The sequence below is a fragment of the Capricornis sumatraensis genome, chromosome 17 (assembly GCF_032405125.1).
Source record: "Capricornis sumatraensis isolate serow.1 chromosome 17, serow.2, whole genome shotgun sequence".
Classification (NCBI taxonomy): Eukaryota; Metazoa; Chordata; class Mammalia; order Artiodactyla; family Bovidae; genus Capricornis; species Capricornis sumatraensis.
This window is the reverse complement of record NC_091085.1, coordinates 79,224,466-79,244,661: the sequence shown is the minus strand read 5'-3', so window position 1 is coordinate 79,244,661 and position 20,196 is coordinate 79,224,466. Positions and strand designations below refer to the sequence as shown.

The 20,196-nt window shown below is 64.3% G+C and overlaps 2 protein-coding genes across 3 annotated transcripts; one reads left to right on the top strand and one right to left on the bottom strand.

Moving 5' to 3' along the window:
* Positions 1-1,682: 1,682 nt before the first annotated feature.
* Positions 1,683-2,869, top strand: CLDN5 (claudin 5). The gene has a single exon (XM_068990057.1). It carries the CDS (start codon positions 1,761-1,763, stop codon positions 2,415-2,417), a length of 657 nt encoding a protein of 218 aa, XP_068846158.1. The 5' UTR covers positions 1,683-1,760; the 3' UTR covers positions 2,418-2,869.
* A 2,220-nt stretch (positions 2,870-5,089) lies between these two features.
* On the bottom strand, positions 5,090-19,577 carry CDC45 (cell division cycle 45). 2 transcript variants are annotated; one of them, XM_068989837.1, is made up of 19 exons: positions 19,456-19,577; positions 19,286-19,345; positions 18,027-18,119; positions 16,422-16,559; positions 15,524-15,670; positions 14,770-14,825; positions 14,285-14,333; positions 13,438-13,499; positions 12,994-13,044; positions 12,643-12,762; positions 12,219-12,350; positions 12,001-12,099; positions 11,287-11,445; positions 8,464-8,602; positions 8,309-8,392; positions 7,947-8,065; positions 7,561-7,637; positions 6,193-6,258; positions 5,090-5,198 (listed from the first exon to the last, which is right to left on the bottom strand). In XM_068989837.1, the coding sequence occupies exons 1-18, from the start codon at positions 19,504-19,506 to the stop codon at positions 6,194-6,196; spliced, it is 1,701 nt and encodes a 566-aa protein (XP_068845938.1). In that variant the 5' UTR covers positions 19,507-19,577; the 3' UTR covers positions 5,090-5,198; position 6,193. The 2 variants fall into 2 exon arrangements, 1 of the variants encoding a protein (XP_068845938.1); XR_011146137.1 differs by lacking the exon at positions 5,090-5,198 and having other exon boundaries at positions 6,218-6,258; positions 7,988-8,065.
* Between the last annotated feature and the right edge of the window lie 619 nt (positions 19,578-20,196).

Below are 20,196 nucleotides of genomic sequence, written 5' to 3'. Positions count from 1 at the left end.
GTGACCTGAGGGGCCACAGCAGTGGACCCTGGGGGACGGCAGGTTGGAGCGTGGTGGTGGGGGTACTCAGCAAGGTCCCTGGATTCGGGCTGTGGGGAAGCAAGACCAGAAGGGTGGGTGGATGGTAGGGCTGGGCCCCCTGGAATGGACAGGGAGAGGGGACGTCCAGGAGGGCCTGCAGCAGGAGGGAAGAAGGGAATGAGGTGTCTGGGAGGCAGTGGTCCTTGGGGCTCCATCCCTGCAGTGGGGAGGGGGCTGGGGTGAAGGAAGAGGTAACCTTGTCCCCGCAGTCCCACAGGGCCCAGCAGACTTGCCTCCGGCGCCTCCCCGTGCGGGACCACAGGTGTCCTCAGTCACCTGAGGAAGAGGAGCCAACAGTCAAGGACCAGGCCTGGGGAACAAGTTGGGTGCAAGCAGCCCCACTCCAGGGTGGACTCTGCTCCAGACAGGGGGGCAGATGGAGGGGGGCTGCCAGAAAGGGACCCGGGTCCGACCTGAGCCTCAGGGGGCCCAGTGTGCATCCCAGCGGGCCTTTGGAGAGCCGGCTGGGCCATTGTGCAGAAGAATGCCCGGAAATCCCTCGCCTCCCGCCTCTAGCGAGGATGGGGGCTCTTCCTCCCGGTCAGGAAGCGCCATGTTGGCTTCCGGAGGGGGCCTAGGGGCCGGGGTGCCAGGGCCGCTGGCGCGAGGGGAAGGGCAGAGCCCCGCCCCAGCTGTTCCCCAGAGCCTGGTCTGAGGCCGAGCCCGGGGTGGGCAGCTGAGCCCTGAGCCAGGGCGGCTCCTGGAGGACCACCTTTGCGCGGGTCACTGTGGAGCCCCCCGGCCCCCCTGAGCCAAGCCTCAGAGGAGGGGATGGGCGGCTCCTCTGAAGAGGAAGCCCTCGCGGCAGGGACAGAGCTGAGGGTCTCTGGGGCCGTGGGAAGGTCCCGTTGTCTAGGGTGGGAGCCTCAGGCTCCAGCGACCGGTACCATTGGGCAGGAACTTGGACAAAGCTGGAACCCTGACCCACGCAGGCCCTCCTGGCTTCCCGGCCTGTGGGGGAGACAGAGTCGACCCTTGGAGGGCCATCGCGGTCGGGGTGCGGAGAAGGGGCCTGGGTTGGGTTTGGACTCCAGGGCGAGCTTCCTGGAGGATCAAGTCGCGCCATGCTTGGCTAACTCAGGAGCAGGGCCGAGGAAGCCCCCAACCCAGGTCCTGGCGCAGTGGTGATGGCGGGGTCGCCGGCCGATCGGGGCCAGGGGAACCGGAGCTGGCCCGGGAGACAGAGACTGACCGGCTCGTTTCGGAATGTGTTGGGGGAAGTCGGTGCAGATTCGGGGTCGTGCAGTTCCTGAAACGGCGAGGTGGGGCGCGCAGGGAGGTGGGGCGCGGAGCATGCGCGGCCATCCCCGAATGCGCTCGGCCGAGACCAGGACAGCGGCGGGCCGGGGTCTGGGGCCGCGGCCCGGCTCCGAGAGATTCCTCCCGCCCCCGCAGCCCGCTACGCCGCTACCCTGGGCGCAGTTGTTGCTCTTACTCCGGCTGCCGGCGGTGCCACCGATTGGCTGCGGACAGATGGCCGCGCGCGGATTGGCTGCCCGGGGCAGGGGGCAGGGCCGGGGGGGGCAGAGTCCGCCCCCGAACCTTCAAAAGGGAAGCCCCTCCAGACGCGCCCGCAGACCCGAGGCTGCACTGCGGGGCCGCGAGGCCTGGAGACCGAGCGAGTGAGCCGCTCGCGCCCCGAGGCCGCGGGCCGTCGGGCGCGCGTCTCTTCTCCAGCCATGGGGTCGGCGGCGCTGGAGATTCTCGGCTTGGTGCTGTGCCTGGTGGGCTGGGTGGGCCTCATCCTGGCGTGCGGGCTCCCCATGTGGCAGGTGACGGCCTTCCTGGACCACAACATCGTGACGGCGCAGACCACCTGGAAGGGGCTGTGGATGTCGTGCGTGGTGCAGAGCACCGGCCACATGCAGTGCAAAGTGTACGACTCGGTGCTGGCGCTGAGCCCCGAGGTGCAGGCGGCGCGCGCGCTCACCGTGGGCGCCGTGCTGCTGGCGCTCGTCGCGCTCTTCGTGACCCTGGCGGGCGCCCAGTGCACCACCTGCGTGGCCCCCGGCCCGGCCAAGGCGCGCGTGGCCCTCACGGGCGGCGCGCTCTACGCGCTCTGCGGGCTGCTGGCGCTGGTGCCGCTCTGCTGGTTCGCCAACATCGTGGTCCGCGAGTTCTACGACCCGACCGTGCCCATGTCTCAGAAGTACGAGCTGGGCGCCGCGCTCTACATCGGCTGGGCCGCCTCGGCGCTGCTCATGTGCGGCGGCGGCCTCGTGTGCTGCGGCGCCTGGGTCTGCACCGGCCGCCCCGATTTCAGCTTCCCGGTGAAGTACTCGGCGTCGCGGCGGCCGACGGCCACCGGCGACTACGACAAGAAGAACTACGTCTGAGGCGGGGCCGCGAGAGGGAGGCCCGGCCGGGGAACCGGCCTCCGCTGGGGTGTGCCGCGCGCCGGCCCCGCGGAGCTCGGGGCTCCGCGCCCACACTGGACTGGTCAGCGGCCCGCCCTCTCCCGCCGCCTGGCCAACGCCCTGCCCTGCAACGGCGATGCGCGCCCGGGAGGACTCGCGCGGTGACTTTCCCGCGCGGTGCTGGCCCCACCACGTGGGCAGGGCGCGCGTTCCTTCGGCTGTGTGGGCGCTGGACTGGAGATGCCCGCTCCCTCCCCAGGGGCTCCACACTTCAGAGGGACAGAGTGAGCCCAGGGGCCCCAGCCTGGACTGCCAGAGGGACGTTTACACCCATGGGCTGGACCTCCGTCTCACCCCCCGGACTTTGCCAGCCGAGGCTTACAGACCCCAGACCCTGGGTGTGGGGCCGGGGCCCTGCCCACCTCCGCAGCCTGTAGGGGAGCGAGTCTTAGTAAATGGTTTGGATACCCTCCCACCTGTGTCCTCTCCTGAGTCACTTCTTGTGCCCAGCAGCCCCCTTTCATCCGCCCACCCACCCGATCTCTTCCCAATAAGCAAGCCTGGCCCTTTGGGAACTGGGAGACCCCACGGCCACTTCTCAGGTCCCCTGCCGTCTGGTTGCCTTCCCACTGGGTGGGAATAGCCGGGGGAGGCGTGGGTGCAGGGGCTGAGGCAGACCCCGGCAGGCGCTGCAGGTGGACCCAGCCGGCATGGGGGGAGCGGTTCCTGGGATGCAGGCAGTGCCAGGGCTGCTGGCTCTCCCGAGGAGACTGGGAGCCAGGCACCACCGGGCAGGTGCTTCCCACCTGCCTTTCCAGGGCTCAGCCACCCCTGGATCGCTCCCACGGGCAGGCATCTGCACAGCGCCGCCGAGGTCCCTGCTGCCAACGTGTAGTGGGGAGACGGGCTCTGGAGAGGGGGCTGCAGGTCAAGATGCCATGGGGAGGAGGCTCTGGTGGCTGGCTGCCCAGACTGAACTCCAGCCCCCCACCCTGGCTCCCTGCAAAGGCCTGCACCCACCCTAGTGTCCTGGCAGCCGGCCCACACCCGGGCAGCCGCCAGCATGTCCGTGCCAGCCCCTGCTGGGGGTGCCCGGTGACCTTCCTCCCGGGGATGGGGCCCCCAGGAGCCGGTGCTGGCCCTAATCAGGCCTTGGCTGGGCACCCCAAAAGGGCAGAGTGGGCCAGACCTATGACAGCCACCAAGAACTCAGTGCTTCCAGCCCTCTTCTAAGCACTCTGAATTAATGCATTTCCCCATCCGCCAAAGGCCGGGGCAGGACAGTGGATGGGATCCTGGCTGCTGGAGGAGCTCCAGACCCGCCAGTGGGGAGGGCGTGGCACCTGCCCCAGTTCATGTCCAGGAGGCCTGGGTGCTGAGGGGGCTGAGATCATTAGGCTCCTGGGCTCCCGAGGCAAGGAATCTCCCAGGCCTGGCCAGGCTGCCACACGGGGAGGGGCAGAACTTGAGGACGCGGCTCAGGGCAGCTGCTGTGAACTTGGCCCCGAGTCCCAGGACTTCCGGGGAGGCTGAACCGTCTGGGGGCGTGAGCTTCCCCCAGCAGGATGAGCACAGAGGGACCGGGCCCCTGGGCAGAGGCCCCTAGCAGCCTTGGTAGCATCGCCACCTGAGCCTGACCCGGAGCAGCCCCCAGGATGGGGCGTGTGTGGTCCTGGGCTCAGCCCGTCTGCCCTGGCCACGGGGCCCCACCAACGCCAGGCACAGCACGTGGACACTGCCGAGCTGACTACAGGCCCAGGTCCCCGCCGGGACCCTGAGTGGTCGCTGCCCAGCCCTGGTCCTGCACACGGCCAGGGTGGGGAGCGTGGGGCCCCAGGGCCAGGCTGCCACCCCCACCCCGATTAGGGCAGACTTCCGACCCTCCCGGGGAAGGGGCAGACTCCACTCGAGCAGCCCGTGGCCCAGGGCAGCGACTGCACTGCCCACCCCCTCCCCCAGTCCCCCCGGAGACCTGGCTCCTCCACACGTTCAACTTCTGGACCTGATTTCTGGGCTGCTCCCACCAACCTAACGGCTGCCCAAGCCACTGTGCGTCCTCCAGCCTGCCTACTCCCTGGGCACTCAGCTCCAGGCAGAGGCCGGAGTGTCAGCCTGCGTGTGAAGGGCGGTCTCCCAGCCAACAGGCCACCCTCAGCCCGCGCGGGTGCTCCGGGACAGCCCGGCCCACGGCTCCAGACCTGCAGGCCGGCCCAGCTTGGAGCTCCTGTAATGGGCCGCGGCTGACGTTGACTGCGAGAGCCCTCGGCCCCGCTTCCCGAACTGGGCGTCGCGCTCAGTCCCCGCCCGGGGTGCCACAAAGCGGGGGCGCCTGGGCAGACAGGCGCTGGGGTGAGTGGAGGGTGGGCCTGGATGGGTGCGCGGTCAAGAGCGTGGGTCCGAGGCCAGTGGACAGAGGAAGCGGCCAGAGGCTGGAGCAGGTGGTCCTGTTGGCACCATGGCGGTCAGCGGGGGCGCTGGGGGCTGGGGCTTCACCCGCGGCTGTCCAGGGAGCCCCGAGGTCACCCCCACGTGGACTTCCCGCTGGGCAGCAGGGTGCCCGGGACGCAGGCCCAAGGTGCCTCTGGACACAGAAGGCTCAGGAACAACCAGGTGCTGGCCCTGTGACCAGACCCAAGATCAAGGCGCCATTTTATTTTGTTAAAAACCACTGTCCCTGCGTCTAAAACCACGTCCATAAGTCACAACCTAAATAAAATCCATGAATAAGCAGGAGGAGGTTCCTTCTGAAGAGATCAAACTCTGGAAAAGACAGAAAAGGAAAGGTGAACGTAAACTCCTCTAACGCTTCCCCAGATCAGACAGCGACCAGGCCCTCCGGCCGACTGGCTGCTTCTGAGCGGCCCGGCACTCACGGCCGGGGGTCCCTGCCGCCCGCCTGCCTGAGACCAGAGGCCACCTGGCCCAGCACCTCCTCCCCTGCGGACCCCGCCCAGGGCTGCCCCCCGCTCTCCCAGGCTGGCCCACCCAGACTCCGTGCGGCTCACACAGGACACAATGTCATCACTGGGCCGGCTGCAGGGAGGGGTCTGTCCCCAATGCCCGCCCCGCTGCAGAGACCCCCACTTGGAACCTTTGATGCAAGCCCCCACGGGCCCTTGCTGAGGCCCCGCCCTCCAGGCCCAAGGGGTGTTAACCCTGTTTCAGATGAGGACACGGGGGCACCCTGGTGAGGGTCCCCCACAGACTGCACAGGAGACCCAAATCTGACCCCAAGTCCTGTGCTCCCCCCGAGAGGGGCTGGGGTCCCGAAGGCCCCCGACTGTTCTTAGAGGAGCCACTGGAGCTCCCATGCCGAGGTGAGCAGAGAACCAGGGGCTGGAGACTTCGGGCCGGTAGGAGGGACCCCCATACCCACATCAAAGCCAGGATGGGGCCTGTGTCCCAGTCAGAGCTCAGGGCGGGGCCGGGCCAGGCCTCTGCTGCGGGGGGCCTGGGCTGATGGGCTCACTGGACAGAGCAGGACCCCGCCCATCTCCCAAGGGCCCCAGGTGACAGACGCCCTGCGGGTCCCAGCCCAGGGCCTGACCAACCCGGTGGCTGGAGCAGGGCAGACGCCGGCTCCCCCGAAGGGACCCCAGGAGCCTAATGAGCTCAGCCCCTCAGCGCGGCCCTGCTAGCTTGGGCAGGCGGCCCTGGGCAAGGCGCTGTGCCCGTCTCCACAGGGCCCCGCCCAGCCTCAAGCATGAGAGGCTGGGCTCTGTGGCAAAGCTCCAGAACAGCCTGCCCGACTCACCCTAGGAGAGCAGGGTCACGAGCGCATCCAGGAACTTGCTGCGGTCCTCAGCCTTCAGCTCAATCACTGCGTTAATGAAATGAAAACACCGCTGGAACAGGGCCGGGGCGGCCAGGGGTGCCGCTGACTCCCACGGCCCGGCGGCAACCCCCCCACATTCCACACGCGCCTGGCTCCCTGGGCACTCTGCCCCACGTGGCCTGCTGAGCCCTCAGAAGGGGCAGGCTGGCCCAGCCACCCACCCGCCTGGGAGCGGGGGAGCCAAGCAGCTCGGCCCCGGAGGCCCCAGCCTGGGGAAGCCGGGGCGTCCTGCCGGGCAGCCAGCACCGCCTGTCCAGTCCCAGGTCTGAAACAGGAGGAGGGGGCTGCCGCTGGGGGGACCGCCTCCACGAGGCTGCAACGAGAGCGGCCTGGCGGGAAGACGCCAGCTCCAGAGCCCGGAGGCCGTGGGGGGAAGGCAGGTCTCGGGCCTCAGTCGTATCTGACTCTGCGACCCCGTGGCCCGTAGCCCGCCAGGCTCCTCTGCCCGTGGAATTCTCCAGGCAGGGACACTGGAGAGGGCCGCTATGCCCTCCTCCGGGGCAATTCCCGATCCCGGATGGAGCCCTCGTCTCTTGCATCTCCTGTCCCGGCAGGCGGGGTCCTGCCCGCTGCGCCGCCTGGTTTGGCTGCCAGGCCTGTCTCGTGAGGGACCCCTGGTTGTGGCCCACGGGCTCCAGAGCACACGCCCGGCAGCTCCACAGCACCTGGGCGCCTAGCTCCCCAACCAGGGGTTCAAATCGTGCTCCCCACGTTGCAAGGCCGATTCTCAGCCACTGAAGCAGCAAGGAAGGCCGTGGAAGTGGGCTTTTAAAGAGGTGACCAGGTTACTGGGGGTCACTACGGAGGAACCTGAGCTGGTCTGACGAGAACCCTTGTGGGAGAGAAGAGCATAGACCGGGGGGGCACGCCAGCACCTACACACCCAGCAGAGGGGCCTCGGGGGCGCAGCCCCGCGACACCCTGACCAGCCGGCCCCCGCAAGGTGCGGAGTCTGTCTCCGCGATCTCACGCCTCCCACCCACCGTGCCACTGCCACAGCGGCTTGGGCTCACTGCCCCGCGGTGCAGCCCCTCACGTCGCAGAGACGGCCAGCAGACAGGGCCGAACGGGATCCTGCCCCGCCCTGGGTGCCCGGAGGCCGCAGGTGGTGTGTGCGCGGGCGACCCCCAAGGGTCGGCCCCCGCAGCCTCCGCTGGGCAGCCTCGAGGGGCTGCGGGAAGTGGTCTCAGGCTGGACCGTGAGGCTGGGCCGGGGCGCAGGCCCGAGGTAGCAGGGCTGCTGGCAGGGGCCCCGGGCGCCTCACGGGTGCCATGCAGGGACACTCACCCGAGAGATCGAAGTGGTTGTGCAGTGCCCGGGAGTTGGTGCCCTCCGCTGCCTTCTCAAACGCCCGGCCGAAAAAGCTGGGGACACAGAGGCGTGCTCGCCGGCCCCTACCCGGGGCCTCAGGCCACTCTGGATGGCCGCTGCCCCCCACCGGCCCCAAGCCCAGCCCTGCTCAGAACCTTGGGCGGGCGTGCCCCCAGCACCCCCCATGCCCCACGGAGCTGTGTGGGGTGGGGTCCCAGGCACGCAGGGTGGGGTGGGATGGACCAGGGGAGGGGAGGGGGCGCAGGGTGCTGGGGGGCAGGCCCGCCCTCCTCGAGGTGGAAAAGGCCGTCCCCGGCCTGCCACTGAGGCTGGAACCCCCCAGGCCCAGCCCCTGGACCCACTTCTTCCTGTCCGAGCTGTCGGTCTCTGGGGGGATGCCCACCATAGTCACGGTGGCCTGCTCCGCGCTCAGGGGGGCGGCCATCACCAAGGGCAGCAGCTTGCAGCGCCGGTTCTTTGTCTGCCGGGGGGAAGTGTACCTCGATCACGGCCTGTGCCCGGGTGAGCGCCCCCAGCGCCCAGGAGCCCCGAGACGCCCGAGTCCCAGGCCACCGCCCCAGCCTCCGGGGCCCCCGGCTGCTCCCCGCAACTGCTCCAGGTCCTGACGCGGCTGTCACCTCCTGCAGGAGGCCCTCCCAGCCCCATGTCTCCCCACCCGCCTCTGCTGAACAGGACCCCAGCCCCAGAGGCCCCCCACCCTCACCGAGCACACGAAGGATTTGAGCAGGTGTCTGCTGAGCAGGCTCAAGGAGGCGGGCTTGGAGAACAGCACCACGTCCGGGGTGCCCTGTGGGTGCAGGGCGGGCAGTCAGGGGCGTCCAGAGCGCCTGGCAGGGGTGTGCGCGCAGGGGAGCTGACCTCCATGAGGGCGCAGTAGAGGAAGGGCCCCTGGGAGACAACGAGGTTGGTGCAGAGGCAGCTGGCGATGGTCTGCTGCGTGGCGCGCAGCTGCCGCTTGGCGAGCTCCAGGCCGAGGTACAGCTTGTCCAGATTGCCCCTGCAATGGCAGACGCGCGGTGGCGCCACGGGCTAGTGGGGCACCCGGCTCCCACGTGAGAAGGAGCGACGGTCTTCATCCACGGGGATGGACGTCGCGGGGAGGAGCTGGTGTCGGAGAACAGGAGACTGGAAGCCAGCAGAGGTGCCCTGCAGGGCTCTGACCGGGGAGGTGGGGGCGCCAGGGGCCTTCCCCACTGTGGAGCAGTGAGGCCTTCAAGCGAACCTCCACACCCAGCAGGCGAGGGCCCCGAAATGCCACACTGGCTCCCCACCTGCCGAGACGAGGCCGTGCCTTCCACCCGCACGCCGTCCCCAGAGACCCAGCGCTTGGTGGGCACCCGCAGCACTGCCCGGCGCCCGGAACTGGGACTGAGGAGCACCAGACATTCGAGAAAGACCTGCGGCCCGAAACAACGGCCCTAGAGCAGGCTGGGATGGCCTGGAGCCAGAGGCGCGCTCGAAATGAGGGCCACTGGTGTCTTCAGAGAGACCTGGGCGATACGGTCATGGGCCAAGAACAGGGCGCTACGGACAGGGAGCAATCAGAGGCTGAAGCGTGCCTGTGGAAGGCACGATGACGAGGCCCTGAAGGCTACAGGGTGAAGTCCAGAAGAGCCCTCACACAGATGAGACAGAGAGCAGGAGGCAGCAGGCAACCCCGAGACTGAGAGGCTGAGCACCCTTCCAGGGGCCCAGGAGGGTCTAGAAACAGGCGTGTTGGGGCAGGGGCCGGGGGGGGGACAGTAAAGACTCACCCGAAAGCTCAGCCTAGCGATGAAACGACACCCACCCCACCCACCACAGACCTCCTGCTCACTGAGAGCCGGAAAAGGCCCCAAGGACTGCTGGCGGGGTCTGGGGTGCACTTAGAGAAACAAGAACCAAAGCGGCTTGGACCTCCACTCGGCACCACGGGCCGCGGGGAGGACCCCGAATTCCGCACAAGCCTGACCAGCACCCAGATGAGGGTGGAGGGCGCTGTCAGACACGCTAGGGCAGAGCCTTTCCCTCAGCAGCCCCTGCTTCAAGACCCGCTTGAGAATCACTCGTGCAAAACGACGGAGTGCAGACAGCCGAGGAGCCCGGGGGCACCGTCTGGGTGGTGGACGGCAAGCCTAATGGCCTGGAGCCGAGGTCACAGCCCCAGGCTCTCCTGGACAGAAGGCGCTCAGGGATGAGAGCTGGGAAACCGGATGCGGTAAAGGAGGCTCCAGGGCAAACAAAGAGCTGCAGGGCCGGAAGGAATGTGGTCGCTGCCCAGGTGGCTCAGACAATAAAGGATCCTCCCGCAAAGCAGGAGACGCGGGTTCAATCCCTGCGTCAGGAAGGTCCCCTGGAGGAGGCAATGGCAACCCACTCCAGTCTTCTAACCTGGAGAACCTCATGGACAGAGGAGCCTGGCCAGATACAGTCCATGGGGCCACAAAGAAGTGGATACAGCCGAGTGACTCACACACACACACACCCTGCGTTAGTGACTCCAGGACATTTCATCAGCCCAACCGTGAACCACTGCTCACTGAGCTTCATCCCTTAGAATCAACCCACAGCCACAGGTGAGACAGCTCACGTTCGGTGCTCTGCCCGCGATTCAGCGTTACCAACCGTGAACACACGGGAGAGTTTTCACATCTGGAGAGGTGCGGGGGAGGGGAAAACGAGGGATGCCAACAACCTTTCCTCACCGACCGGGGAGGAGACCCAGACGTGAGAACACTAGAGCTGAGAAGGGTAACAATAGAGGCAGCGCTGTCTGGACGGGGGAAGGCACACAGACGGGCTGCGCGCTCTGCTGCGGCAGGAAGTCCCCGGACAATGGCCGAGGCTGGCCCACCGGCTCTAAGACGGGTGGGGACGGCCGACGGTACAGTGTTTGGACTTTCCCATACTCCTAGATAAAGACGGAGCAGCGACGTTATAGAACCAGTGACCTTTGGTTCTCAGACTCACACTCAGAACGCAGGGGAGCGACAGTCCTGCCCGTGAGCGGAGCGCAGGGGGAGGAGGCCCCCAGCTGGCCGGCAGCCGCACTGCCAGCACCAGAGCGGGGCCGGCAGGGGCGCAGAGGCCGACGGGCGACGGGAGAGCCAGGCTGCCGCGGGCAGAGGCCCCGCGGGCCACGTGGGGCTCGTAGCAAAGGCCAGAGGCCAGGGCAGGCCCCCCGGAACAGTCAGGAAGGCTGAACGCCCAACACACGCAAACCGGCCCAATCTGGTCAGTCACCGACAGGAACAAGGGCAAGGAGGATGGCCTCGCTCTCTAGAAGGAAGGTTAACTAGAAAGACGCGTCCTCAGAGGCCCAGAACCGTAACGTCCTATTTCGAAACAAGTCAGAAGACAGTTAAAGACGGTGTGTCTCAGGAAGTGGGACAGGGAAAGGTCAGAAACGGAAGGAAAACACTTCAGAAGAGACCAGACTAAAACAGAGAGAGGCGCCCGACGAGGCACGGGAGGCGAGGCAGAGGAGGAGTCTAAGGGTCAGTCGGAAGGGAAGCACGCCCCCTGAAGCGGCCGCGAGCCGCCCGCGTCCCCGGCCCCGCCCCGCCCCGCCCGCGTCCCCGGCCCCGCCCCGCCCCGCCCGCGTCCCCGGCCCCGCCCGCGTCTGGGGGCCTCCACGGCAGGGCGGGGCGGGGCGGGGGCGGGAGTGGCCGGTGCGCGCAGGGCCGCGGCCGCGTCCACTACCTGGAGAGGCTGTCCAGGGCCTGCGTGAAGCTGTCCGTCCCGGAGCCGTGCTCGGGGCTCTCCATCAGCGCCATCGTGGCGAAGACCACGTCGCTGGCCAGGAACTTGTGCTTGAAGCCAAAGCAGACGCTGAAAGTCTGCACGCGCACGTCCTTCATGCTGCAGCGGGGCAAGCGATGCGGCGGCTGTCTGCATGCGCCCGGGGCGGCCTGCGCTGGGCCAGCTCGCGGGCCGGCACCCCCCCGCCCCGGCCCCCACGGATTCTCACGGCATGGCCCTTCTGGTCAGAGAACAGATAGGGCAGGAGGCCCGCACACCAGCCCTGCAGCAGGGATGCTGAGCGCCCGGCACCAGGCCGCCAGCTCTTGGGGAGTGGCAGGAGCTGGCTGTGTGTGTGCAGGGGGCGGGGCGTCCCAGGACGCCAGGAGCAGCCAGGCCCGTACCCTCCAGGAGGGCCAGCAGATCCGCTGGGCACACCTCATCTGAACCCGGCCCCAGTGGGATCCCAGGGTCCAGAGACAGACAGGCCCGGTTGACTGACAACTTCTGCATCTCGGCCCCAATTCTAGACTTTTCAGGTACTTTAAGAGGTCCTATTTTTAACCCAAAGAGAAGATCCCAATCGTTTGTGTATTCTCATTGTCTGCATTATTCTCAGAACGTGGCTAAAACTGAAACCCTGACAAAGTTTAATCCACAGAAATTTGAGTTTACCCAAACTTATTTGCAGACTCTTCAATCATCTCCCGCAAATTTTCCTTCAAGGAAACGTCCATGGATTGAAACTTCTGCTTCACCTGTTTGAGAGGGAGACTGGGGAGGGGGCGCTTGGTCACAGGAGGCGCAAACCCTGGCCGCCACTCCAGAAGGACCAGATCCGTGACTCTGCGGGTGGGTGGGGGGCCACAGGGCGGGGCCTCGGGGACGCTCACCCCACATCTGCGAGGAACTCCTGCAGCCGCTTCTGCCCGTGCAGGGACCAGAGCTTGAACCTGGCCGCCGTGTAGCACGTGTTGCACAGGCTGTCGTGGAGCGACCAATGCTGGTAGAGCGCCAGGCGGAGGCTAGGCCCGCGTCAAGGAGCTGCGGCTGCGCAGAGACCCGCACCCGCCCGGCACCACCACCAGCCACCCCGAGGCCCTGGCGCTCCCCGATCTCAGCGGCACTCAACCCGGACAGAGAGCCTGGGAGGTGTGATGCAGAGAGATCAAGGGGACCCTGTGGCCACACCCCACCCGGAATCTCCAGCTCCGGCCGGCCCAAGACACAGGGCGCTCCTGAACACAGCGGAGCCTGCGCCCGCGGGGCCCTCCCGAGCCTCTGGTCCTGGGGACGCGGGCGGTGCGGCGAGGATACTCGTACTCAAAGGAGATGCGCGCGCAGTCCACGGAGAGCGCGTGCGCCTCGTCCTCATGCCGGTGGCTGTGCCGGGACACGTGCCGCTGCAGCGCGCCCACGTCAGTCACGTACTTCACCCTGGAGAACAGCACGCCTGCCGCCCCGCCCACTGGGCTCTCCGCCCCGCCCACTGGGCCCGGGCAAACCCCCCCGCCGCTCCCGCTGCTGAGAGTCCACACAAGGCCACACAGGACTGGCCCCAGGCCCACGGCAGGCCCTCCTCACAGGGCCCTGCAGGGACGCGGCCCCCCAGCCCCTCCGGCAAGCCCGCTGCGGCCGACCTCAGGCAGCCTGGGGACGCGCCCTTACTGGGTGATTTTGTCTTGCACCCACTGGCCCGTGAGTCCAACGATGGCCCACCTGGAGGGAGAGGACGCAGCTGTGAACGGGCGGGCGGCACTCGCGGGCACCTCTGGCCAGTGGGGTGTGACCCAGACGCTCCACTGCACCAGGCCCCCAGCAGACCCGGAGGTACCTCGCGGGCACCCCTGCCCTGGAGCTCACCGCCCACCAGGGCTGCAAAGGTGCCAGGCGGCATGTGGCCTTGCTCAAACCTCACGTTCAAGTTTGCTGGGCAGCAAGGCCGAGCGGTCAGCTGGGAAGGGCTGACGGCCCCCGGACCCTCTGTACCCGTGACGCTCCGCTGTCCCCCCCACCAGGCCCCTGCACAGTGCACGACGGGGCCACAGCCAGCACTGGCGGGGGGCCCGACCCGGCCGCGGGGGGCCCGGCTGCTCAGAGGGGCTCACGCACCACAGCATGTCGCTCAGGTCCTTGGACATCAGCCATGCCAGGTCGAACATCACCATGGCAGCCTACAAGAGAGACGGGCCTGAGGCGGTGGTCCTGCTCAGGGCAGGGCCCAGCCCACGCTGCCTGGGCCCTGATGTCCCATGCGGAGTTGGGGTGGGGGAGAAGGGTCCAATTGGGAGCCCTAAACCCTGTCTGCCCTGAGACTCCAGGTCTCCTTCAGCAGCTCTGAAGAGACTGGCCTCCATGGGAGCGTCAAGCATCTGAGGGGCCGGGCGTCCGTTCCCACCCAGACTGCCTGCCTGCCTGCGCCTCAGCACCCTCCGCTTGCTGGAACAGAAGGACTGTCCTGTAGAGGCCAGCGGGGCCCCAGCCACACAAGGGCTCTGGAAATACGGGCTGAGAGTCAGGGCCCCAGGACCAGACCCTAAGACTAGACACAGCATGCTTCACTGGAAATCTATTTTCTCGGGTTCCTCAAGGTCCCGAGCTGTGCTCAGCGACCTCTAGCTGACACGATGTGTCTTTCGTACGAATTTCGTCCCAGGACACACAGATGCTGACGAGCCTGTGCGAGCCCAGAGTCCCAGCCCCCTGCACAGACCAAGAGGCCTGTTCAGTGTTTCTCACGATGAGCAGAAACAACAGCTGTCATTCCCCTGGGCAGCCCTGGCCTGAGGGATGTTTCACCCAGGAGAGGCCCAGGGCTCACCCCTCCCGGGCTACACAGAGGCAGCTGTGGGGCTGGGAGAGGCCTCAAAGCCGCGCGCCATCCTGCTCCTGTCCTGCCCCTGTTCTAGGACAGTGGCCCCGAGTGCGGCCGGGACCGCGCGCGCCCGCCTGCACCCACCGACGTCCCGTGATACTCGTACTGCTCGTAGTCAAAGAGGATGTCTCTCCTGTAAGGACACAAGACGCCGGGTCTTCACCAGGAAGCAGAACAGGAAGAAAGCATTGGGGAAGATGCTAGAATCCGATGGCGCCCGAGAAACACCATTTGCAGGGGAAAGAGGAGTCTGGGCAGCTTAAGTCTCTTTTACACGCCTGCGAGATGCTTCACACAACTGCCCTCTATCCGATTTGTGAGTTTGTAAACTGAACTATCTATACTCAGAAATCACGACAGTAAAGGGCCAGGGCATCACCCCCGGTGGACAGCGTGTTTGGGAGACCTGGGGGCCGGCCTGGCCCTCGAGGGACCAGAAGCGAAATGGAGGGGCCCACACGCCATCCTGCAGGCACTGGCCCAGAGGCGCTCAAGCAAGGCCGTGACCCTAACGTGGAGCAGAGACGGGCACTGCTGACCCGCCTTCCCGCCACTGGACGCAGTCTCACCTCCGGGCCTCCCACTCTCTCCGCTGTCTCCTCTTCAGGGTTCGCTCTGCGATCTCCTGACCACGACAAAGAGAACAGAGGGTGAGAAAGAGCCAGGAGCTCAGCCCCAGCCTGGGAGGGTTCTGAGCCAACGGCAGGCCAGCGGGTGGGGCGGGGGCACCGGCAGGGGTCTCTGTGGTGACGGCGGCGTACCATGTCCCGACTACTTCAGTGGCTGTGACAGGTCACCGTCGGGGACACGGGCAAAGCACACATGTGCTTTCAACTCATTTCTGACACGTGCGTGTGGCTCTGCCGTGATGTCAGAACCAGCTTATAAAGGCAAGTGATGGTCCTGACGAGGGACCTTCCGGAGCGTGACACAACGTCTCCCTATCACGTGACTTCATACTTCTGTCAAATCTCATGGAACTGTAACCTGGTGAAGGTTATTATGCAAAACCCCCAGGTTTCGTTAGTAAACTAACGAAGAACTCTCTGACCTTCCTCACAGCGCCGAGCGGCGTCCTGTACCCTGCCCTCACGCCCGTGGGACTCCCAGGCTGGTCAGAAGGGCTCAAACGGCTCAATTAAAAAAAACAAATAAACCAACCCAATTAAAAAACGGGCAGGAGATTCAAACAGACACTCTGCCCAGAGTCGGCGCCCACACCTGCTGCCTTCCAGCTCTGCCTGGGCCCGCAGGCTCTGGGCTGACCCTTGACCTTCAGGAGTGACCAGCCCCTTAAGACTGGGGTGAAAGGCCCAGACCCACCTCCTCCAGCCGTGTGCGCTTCTCAGAGGGCTCTGACCCCTCATCGCTTTCATTTCCTGAATGTTCTTCATCCTCCTCTTCATCCCGAAAGATGTCTTCATAGGCGGGAACTTCAAGGTCATCATCTTGTTTAATGAGCAGTTTGATCTATGATTAAAACACAAAGCCATCAACCTCCCCCCTCCTTGATGAAAACTATCCATCACCCGTTTTCTCTCCCAGAATCTTATCTCCTGGATTTGCACCCCACTCAGTACCCAGAAAGTACAGAGCCTGCAGACGGAACGCCCGCACAGTCACACAGGTCTGGATAAAACACTCCCTCTTAGGCCCACACTCAGCCAGCAAAACGAACACCTTGCACCTCAGCCTCCGACCAAGGACACAGAGACCCGTGACCTCACAGCGAGCACGAGTGCTGTCCCTGAAAGCAGTCCTTCGTGAGAGGGTTTCAGGGCTGAGGCTACTGTGGGTGCGTGCCCACGGGCGGCTCAGAGAGCTCATGTGAGAGGGCACACCAGGCTCGCCGGGCCCCACACGACCATCCTGGACCCCACACCACCCGGGTAGCCAGGGAGTATCCTGCCCCATTTACAGGGCGGTGCCTCTGAGGTCCCAGTAGTCAATAAAGCCGGCTGGCCTGAGCTCCGAGTGCACCCAGAGTAGGTTCCGGACCCTGTGCCTCCTGGGTCAAGTGAGTCCCACACACGCCTTCTGAGCACCTCCGAGGGAGGTGACGTGTTTCTCATCAGAGATGGACAAGACCAGGGCCTGTCCTCGGGCTGCTCCAGCCCCTGTAGGCAAGGGGGACACATGCCTTGCCAGGAACACCAGGCCTGACGCTGTGGCATGAAAGGAACAGACCGACGGATGGGCGAGCTCGGGGAGTCCAGCCTACCTGGGTGTCATTGTACACGTTCACAACATTGACTGGCCTGTGAGTGTCACACACGAAAAACACAGCCTCTTCATCGGGTTGCAGGATGTCCAGCAGATCCACGTTCGCGCCACAGTTTATGAGGACGAAGTAGCGGAACTGGACAAAGGAGAGGGGCGAGGTGAGCAAGGGCACGGGGCAGGCCGTCTGCCTTCAGCACCGGGCCCGCGTCCTGCAGGGACTCGGCAAGGCCCTGCTGGCAAGGGGCTCCAGACGTGGCCACAGCTGACCTGTGCCGAGTGCTTTAACAACCCCACGCACAAGTTCGTTTCCAGGACGACACTGTGACGTGGGCACCACGACTGTCCTGCCTCCGAGGCGTAGGCAAAGGCCAAATCTCCTCTGGCCTCAGGCGTGGGGTTCAGAAGATGTGGACAGACCTAGAGTTCAAATGCACGGCGGGGCCCCGCCTGACCTGTCACTCACTCTCCTGCAACAGACTCCTCTCTGCACTGGCAGCACGGCACCGGGGCAGATCCAGCAAGTCTGAGGCAGCTCGCATTTAACAAGCACCTGAATATTCAGTGGGCTTCCCGGTAGCTCAGAGGGTAAAGCGTCTGCCTGACAATGCAGGAGACCCAGGTCAATCCCTGGCTCGGGAAGATCCCCTGGAGAGGGAAATGGCAACCTGCTCCAGTATTCTTGCCTGGGAAACCCCATGGACAGAGGAACCTGGCGGGCTACAGTCCATGGGGCTGCAAAGAGTTGGACACAGCAGAGCAAGTAACACTGAATATTAAGTAAAGCTGTTGGTCACATCCTATCACTGCAGGAAACTCTTTCCCTGTAAATACGGTCCGGCATGGGCCCCTCTCATGAAGACATCACTGCAGGAAACTCTTTCCCTGTAAATACGGTCCGGCATGGGCCCCTCTCATGAAGACATCACTGCAGGAAACTCTTTCCCTGTAAATACGGTCCGGCATGGGCCCCTCTCATGAAGACAGGAGCACCAGGTGAGGCCTGTCTCTGCCAGACGGTCCTCGTTGCAGCCAGAAACTCTGGGACCCTCTTCTAGACAGCAGCCCCTCCCTGGGGGCGCTGGGGTCTCAGATGTCCTGTCTCTCATCATAGCTCCATGTAGAGCTGAGACGATACCTGGGCTCTATTGCCCAAATTCCAAAGGGAGAAAGTATGTTTCTGAATTTCCAGTTGCAAACTGGGATACACTTCTTGGAAAAATAAATGTGAAAAAATGGTCTAATGTAAAGTAATTTTAACCAAGCTGTACCAGAAACAACCTTCCAAATTCCAAGCACCTGAAAGTGAAATGTGTCTAAACACAAGTTCAAAGCTAGAGATTGCCCATATTCGCTATCTTGTTTTTGCTGTAATTTTGTCTCTGCGATTGGAGGGTAAGTCACCCGCACGCAGAGCTCACTCTCTCTTCTGTGCGGCCTAAGGAAGTCGATAGTTAGAAACACACAGAAGCCACTGTAGAAATATTGCGTTCTTTACCACCAGCACCACTTGGGAAGCCCCATCGCAGAAACAGAAAGAGTGCTCAGTGTTAAGAAGCTGCAATTGAGAGATAAAGCCCAATATTCTCAAATGCACCTCTCATACCTGTTCTTTATGCTCTAGAAATGCAGTTTCAAGTTCTTGCCACCCAGAAACTGGAATCAGCGTATACTGCACGTGGTCACACTGGAACAGGGCCTGGAGACAGAGCATTTTCAATCCATGTTGAAATGCACACAAAAAGAAAAAAATAAGATGGGCTGAGAGACAACAGATGCTAACGTAAGTTCAGTGAAATGTTGACGTCAGCAAGGAGGTAATGGGAACATGATAGTTCACTGAACTGTACTTCAGCTTTGCTGACCGTCATCAAAGGAAAACACTGCTGAAAAACTTGGTATTTCTAGGTTTTCAGTGAGTTAATTCCTGACCCAAGGGCCTGACCAAAGCTCAGGTAAGCCTTGCTTGCATGGCCGCACGCTCGGTCATTTAGGCCTGACTCTTTGAAACCCCATCGACGGTAGCCTGCCAGGCTCCATGGGGTTCTCCAGGCAAGAATACTGGAGTGGGTTGCCATTTCCTACTCCAGGGAATATTCCTGACCGAGGGATTAAACCCCCATCTCCTGCACTGCAGGTGGATTCTTTACTGCTGAGTCATCAGGGAACCCCTGAACCATATTTAAAACCGAACAACAGCGATCTTTCCTCAGCACTGAAGAATTCATGCCTCACACTCTGGTGCTGGAGAAGGCTCTTGAGAGTCCCTTGGACAGCAAGGAGGTCAAACCAATCAATCCTAAAGGAAATCAACCCTGAATATTCACTGGAAGGACTGATGCTGAAATGCCAGTACTTTGGCCACATGATGAGAAGAGCTGACTCATTGGGAAAGACCCTGATGCTCGGCAAGATCTAAGGCAGGAGAAGGGGATAATAGGATCAGATGGTTGGATGGCGTCACTGACTCAATGAACATGACTTTGAGTAAACTCCGGAAGATGGTAAAGGACAGGGAAGCCTGGTGCGCTGCAGTCCATGGGGTCACAAAGAGCCGGACATGACCGAACAACGCTTTTTCCTATTAGGCTAAGGAGTCAGTATCTCCAAAATCCCTGATGACACCCCAGTGCCCTCACTGTCAGACTCTTCTGCCTCGAACCCCAACGGCAAGAAGGCGCCCCACGTCTGCCGGTCTCTCCAACGCAGCCGTTCTGTGCCCAGCTTGTGGCCTTCTGCCGGCTTCTCCTCTAACCCACCTAACGCAGTCCCTCCCAGGGCGCAACCTGGCGGGAGTCCCCGCTCCACCCCTCGCGCCTGCCCCCGACCCCCGCGGCCCTCGCCGGCCCAGCCAGCAGGCCTCACCTGAAGGATCTTGCAAGCGCACAGAGCGTCCACGTCCGAGGCCACGAACAGAAGGACCCTCTGTCGGGAGGAGAGCTGGCTGAGAGCGGCCCCGAGAACCCCGGCCCCTCCCGCCCCCACGGCCGCGCGCCCTCGTCCCTTCCCCGTCTCAGAGCCCAGGAAGGGCTCACCTGGCTCTGGACCACCTCGTAGAACTCCTTGCGGAAGTCGGACACGAACATGACCGCGGCGCCTGGACACCCCGCGACGGGACTCTGCGAGCCTGACCGCGCTCAAGACTCCCGCCAAGTCCGGGCTCTCCCGATGGCCCCGGGGGCCAGCCAATCGCGACTCAGGTCCCCGCCTCTCCGCCCTTCTGATTGGCCCCGCTTTTCTGATCGACACTTAGGCTCCGCCATTCACGACAAGACTACTCCGGCCCGCCCCTAGAGGATCGTCCTCCACCGGCTGCACGCACCGCGGTCGCGCAAGTCCCATGCGACTCCGGTTCTCCAGACACGCTCCGCTCCGTACACTTTACTTTGAGGGGAAAAAAATGCCCACTCCCCCCTCCAACTGGAATCTCCAGGTTAAAGAAACCTCGCCACAAATTAAATTCCTGTACACTTCAGGAATTCCCTGAAGAAGGAAATGGCCACCCACTCGAGTACTGTTGCCCGGGAAAGTCCACGACGGAGGAGCCTGGGGGGTACAGTCCTTGGGGTCGCGGAGTCGGGCACGACTGAGGACTTCACTTTCACTGCCCGTCCCTGCAGGAATGCTCAGGCGCCTCAGTGGTAAAGAACGCGCCTGCCAGGCCGGAGACGCGCGTTCGAGCCCTGGAGAGGGAAATGGCAGCCCTACGGAGAAGCCCACGGACCGCGGGGCCTGGCGGGCTGCAGCCACGGGGGTCGCAACTCAGCAGACGCCGA

What these genes read in the sequence shown, in the direction of transcription:
- CLDN5 (XM_068990057.1), top strand. Translation starts at nt 1,761, where the DNA reads ATGGGGTCGGCGGCGCTGGAGATTCTCGGCTTGGTGCTGTGCCTGGTG.
- CDC45 (XM_068989837.1), bottom strand. Translation starts at nt 19,506, where the DNA reads ATGTTCGTGTCCGACTTCCGCAAGGAGTTCTACGAGGTGGTCCAGAGC. An exon ending in AGCGCACACGGCTGGAGGAG is followed by an intron (nt 14,826 to 15,523) that starts GTGGGTCTGGGC and finishes TGTCGTGGTCAG; the next exon opens with GAGATCGCAGAGCGAACCCT. An exon ending in GACAGCTCGGACAGGAAGAA is followed by an intron (nt 7,638 to 7,946) that starts GTGGGTCCAGGG and finishes CTGTGTCCCCAG; the next exon opens with CTTTTTCGGCCGGGCGTTTG.